Source organism: Austrofundulus limnaeus, unplaced genomic scaffold (assembly GCF_001266775.1).
Source record: "Austrofundulus limnaeus strain Quisiro unplaced genomic scaffold, Austrofundulus_limnaeus-1.0 Scaffold440, whole genome shotgun sequence".
NCBI classification, from domain to species: domain Eukaryota; kingdom Metazoa; phylum Chordata; class Actinopteri; order Cyprinodontiformes; family Rivulidae; genus Austrofundulus; species Austrofundulus limnaeus.
This window is the reverse complement of record NW_013952842.1, coordinates 258,359-261,913: the sequence shown is the minus strand read 5'-3', so window position 1 is coordinate 261,913 and position 3,555 is coordinate 258,359. Positions and strand designations below refer to the sequence as shown.

General features: G+C 48.6%; 1 protein-coding gene across 1 annotated transcript in view; it reads left to right on the top strand.

Moving 5' to 3' along the window:
• Positions 1-3,555, top strand: part of pleca (plectin a) — a gene marked incomplete in the record, with an annotated part of 79,068 nt that overhangs the window by 50,462 nt on the left and 25,051 nt on the right. Inside the window, 9 exon segments of the mRNA XM_014024786.1 lie at positions 169-296; positions 744-837; positions 1,067-1,221; positions 1,299-1,665; positions 1,742-1,819; positions 1,904-2,065; positions 2,151-2,255; positions 2,336-2,431; positions 2,508-2,633. Of these exon segments, the coding sequence (XP_013880240.1) occupies positions 169-296; positions 744-837; positions 1,067-1,221; positions 1,299-1,665; positions 1,742-1,819; positions 1,904-2,065; positions 2,151-2,255; positions 2,336-2,431; positions 2,508-2,633 (1,311 nt within the window).

The following is a 3,555-nucleotide window of genomic DNA, read 5'->3' as shown; positions in this document are numbered from 1 at the left end:
CCCGGGTACGTTCTGTGTGATGTTCTGACCCGGGTACGTTCTGTGTGATGTTCTGACCCGGGTACGTTCTGTGTGATGTTCTGACCCGGGTACGTTCTGTGTGATGTTCTGACCCGGGTACGTTCTGTGTGATGTTCTGACCCGGGTACGTTCTGTTTACCTGTGCAGGGTGCGGTCCAGGTGGGTCAGGTGAAGGTTCCTCCAGGGTACCATCCTCTGGACGTGGAGAAGGAGTGGGGCCGTCTGCACGTGGCCATCCTGGAGCGGGAGCGTCTCCTCAGGACAGAGTTTGAGCGGTAACCGGGCCACAAACAGAACCACAGAWTCAGAACCACAGAATCACATGCTGTCTGTTGAAAGAACCACAAAGTGTTTGAGTCTGACCACGAGGACGGCGCCTCTGCTCACCATGAATCCCACACAGCTAACAACATTAAAGTCTCTTTGTCGGCGAGGATCAGACTGAACACGTGACACCGTCTGGTCTCCATGGTCACTGTCCCTCGTAAAAAATCAGAAAAACATCTTTAATCACATGGCAGGCAGGCAGGGTGGAGCTGCAGACAGGCTGAGTTAGAAGAAGTTAGTTGCAGCGATCAGACTCATCATGGCTTTCCTGCAGCAGGGATATTCTTTTCTGTTCCGCCGGAGGACGGAGTGAGTCCCAACGCCCCACTCCAGCCCGGCAGGTTGTTGGGTTCTGGTGCCGTCTGACCTTTGACCTCTCTCTCTCTCTCTCTCAGACTGGAGCGGCTCCAGAGGATCGTCAGTAAGGTCCAGATGGAGTCGGGTGTTTGTGAGGAGCAGCTGAACCAGGTGGAGACTCTGCTGCAGACGGTGAGGCTTCAGCTGTTGTTGACACGATGTCACTTCCTGTTCTGTGCACGCCCCCTGTCAGAATCCAACATGGCCGCCTCATGCACAACAAGTGATGCTGCTAAACAGTTGCATTCCATCAGCTATTAGCTGTTAGCTGTTAGTAGTCTGTGTGGCAGTTAGCTGTTAGCTGTTATCAGTCTGTTAGCTGTTAGCTAATAGCAGCTGTAATGTGTCCTCCGTGCTGCAGGGTGTGAGGATGATGGGTTCTGGGAGGCCGGCTCAGAACACAGCAGAGGTGGAGGCTGATCTGGAGAAAGCAGAAGAGATGATCCGCTTCCTGTTCAACGACGTCCAGCTGCTGAAAGACGGGCGCCACCTGCAGGCGGAACAGATGTACCGCAGGTGAACAGCTGTTGTGATTACCTGAGGACTCGTTAGTTYATCAGTTATTCTTCATTCAGGTGAATGTTGTGTTTCAGAGTGTATCGTCTCCACGAGAGGCTCGTCAACCTCCGCAGCGAGTACAACCTGCGCCTCAAGTCCGGCGTGACCGTCACACAGATCCCCATGACCCAGATCCCCATGAGCCAGATCCCCATGAGCCAGGTCCCCGTGACCCAGGTCRTGCAGCAGAGCTCGTCCAGAGCCCGGCCCGAGCTGGACGAGGTCACACTGCGCTACGTGCACGACCTGCTGGGCTGGGTGGAGGAGAACCAGCGGCGGGTGGACGAGGGCGAGTGGGGCTCTGACCTGCCCAACGTGGAGTCCCAGCTGGGCAGCCACCGAGGCCTGCACCAATCCGTGGAGGAGTTCCGCTCCAAGATCGAGAGGGCCAAGGCCGACGAGGTGGGCTGGACAGAACCAGAACCAGAACCTTTTGTTGTRGCAGGCAGCTGTTGTTGAACCTGTGTTTCTGATCCAGACTCAGATCTCTCCGGCCAGTAAAGCTGCGTACCGAGACTACCTGGGCAGRCTGGAGCTGCAGTACGGGAAGCTGCTGGTACGTTTCAGAACCAAAGCTTTCCATCGGACCTTAAGTCTGAGTATTACCAGTTGATAAAACATTTGATCTGGACCCGTGCAGAACGCCTCGAAGGCCCGGCTGCGCTCCCTGGTGGAGCTCCACGCCTTCGTCAGCGCCGCCACCAAAGAGCTGATGTGGCTGAACGAGAAGGAGGAGGAGGAGGTCAACTACGACTGGAGCGAGCGCAACACCAACATGGCCTCCAAGAAAGAAAGCTACTCGGTGCCGGATGTGTTCCCGAGCCATCAGAACCTTCTGGTGTTCTAAGGTCCAGGTTCTGATTCTGGTTGTTGGTTCTGTGCTGCAGGGTCTGATGAGGGAGCTGGAGCTCCGAGAGAAGAAGGTCAACACGGTTCAGACCACCGGAGACAAGCTGCTGAGAGACGGACATCCTGCCAGGCAGACCATCGAGGTGAGACCGCCTCCTGTCAACAGAACCCCAGGTTCTGCTTCAGTCTGGTTCTGATCCTAACGGTTGGTTCTCCTCCTCAGTCCTTCACAGCTGCCCTGCAGACTCAGTGGAGCTGGATCCTTCAGCTCTGCTGCTGCATCGAAACCCACCTGAAGGAGAACACGGCCCACTTCCAGGTAGGTCCCCCCAACCAGAACCAGAGGCTGTGAGMCTGGACCGGATTCCTTCACCTCCTCCTCCTTCTTCCTGCAGTTTTTCTCTGACGTGAAGGAGGCAGAGGAGAGGATGAAGAAGATGCAGGAYGTGATGAAGAGGAAGTACACGTGTGACCGTTCTGTGACAGTGACCCGTCTGGAGGACCTGCTGCAGGACGCCGCTGTGGGTGTCCATCAGAACCCAGCGTTAAACTTGTTAAACATGTTAAACACGTTAAACATGTTAAATACGTTAAACATGTTAAACACGTTAAACATGTTAAACACGTTAAACATGTTAAACACGTTAAACACATTAAATATGTTAAACACGTTAAACATGTTAAACATGTTAAACCTGTTAAACACGTTAAACACGTTAAACATGTTAAACATGTTAAACATGTTAAATACGTTAAACATGTTAAACACGTTAAACATGTTAAACACGTTAAACATGTTAAACATGTTAAACACATTAAATATGTTAAACACGTTAAACATGTTAAACATGTTAAACCTGTTAAACACGTTAAACACGTTAAACATGTTAAACATGTTAAACGTTAAATACGTTAAACATGTTAAACACGTTAAACATGTTAAACATGTTAAACACATTAAATATGTTAAACACGTTAAACATGTTAAACCTGTTAAACACGTTAAACAAGTTAAACACGTTAAATATGTTAAACACGTTAAACACGTTAAACATGTTAAACACATTAAATATGTTAAACACGTTAAACACGTTAAACATGTTAAACACGTTGAACACGTTAAACATGTTAAACATGTTAAACACGTTAAACACGTTAAACACATTGAACACATTGAACACGTTAAACACGTTAAACATGTTAAACACATTAAATATGTTAAACACGTTAAACATGTTAAACACGTTAAACACGTTAAACATGTTAAACACGTTAAACACGTTAAACATGTTAAACACGTTAAACATGTCAAACACGTTAAACATGTTAAATATGTTAAACACGTTAAACACGTTAAACATGTTAAACATGTTAAACACGTTAAACATGTTAAACACGTTAAACACGTTAAACATGTCAAACACGTTAAACATGTTAAATATG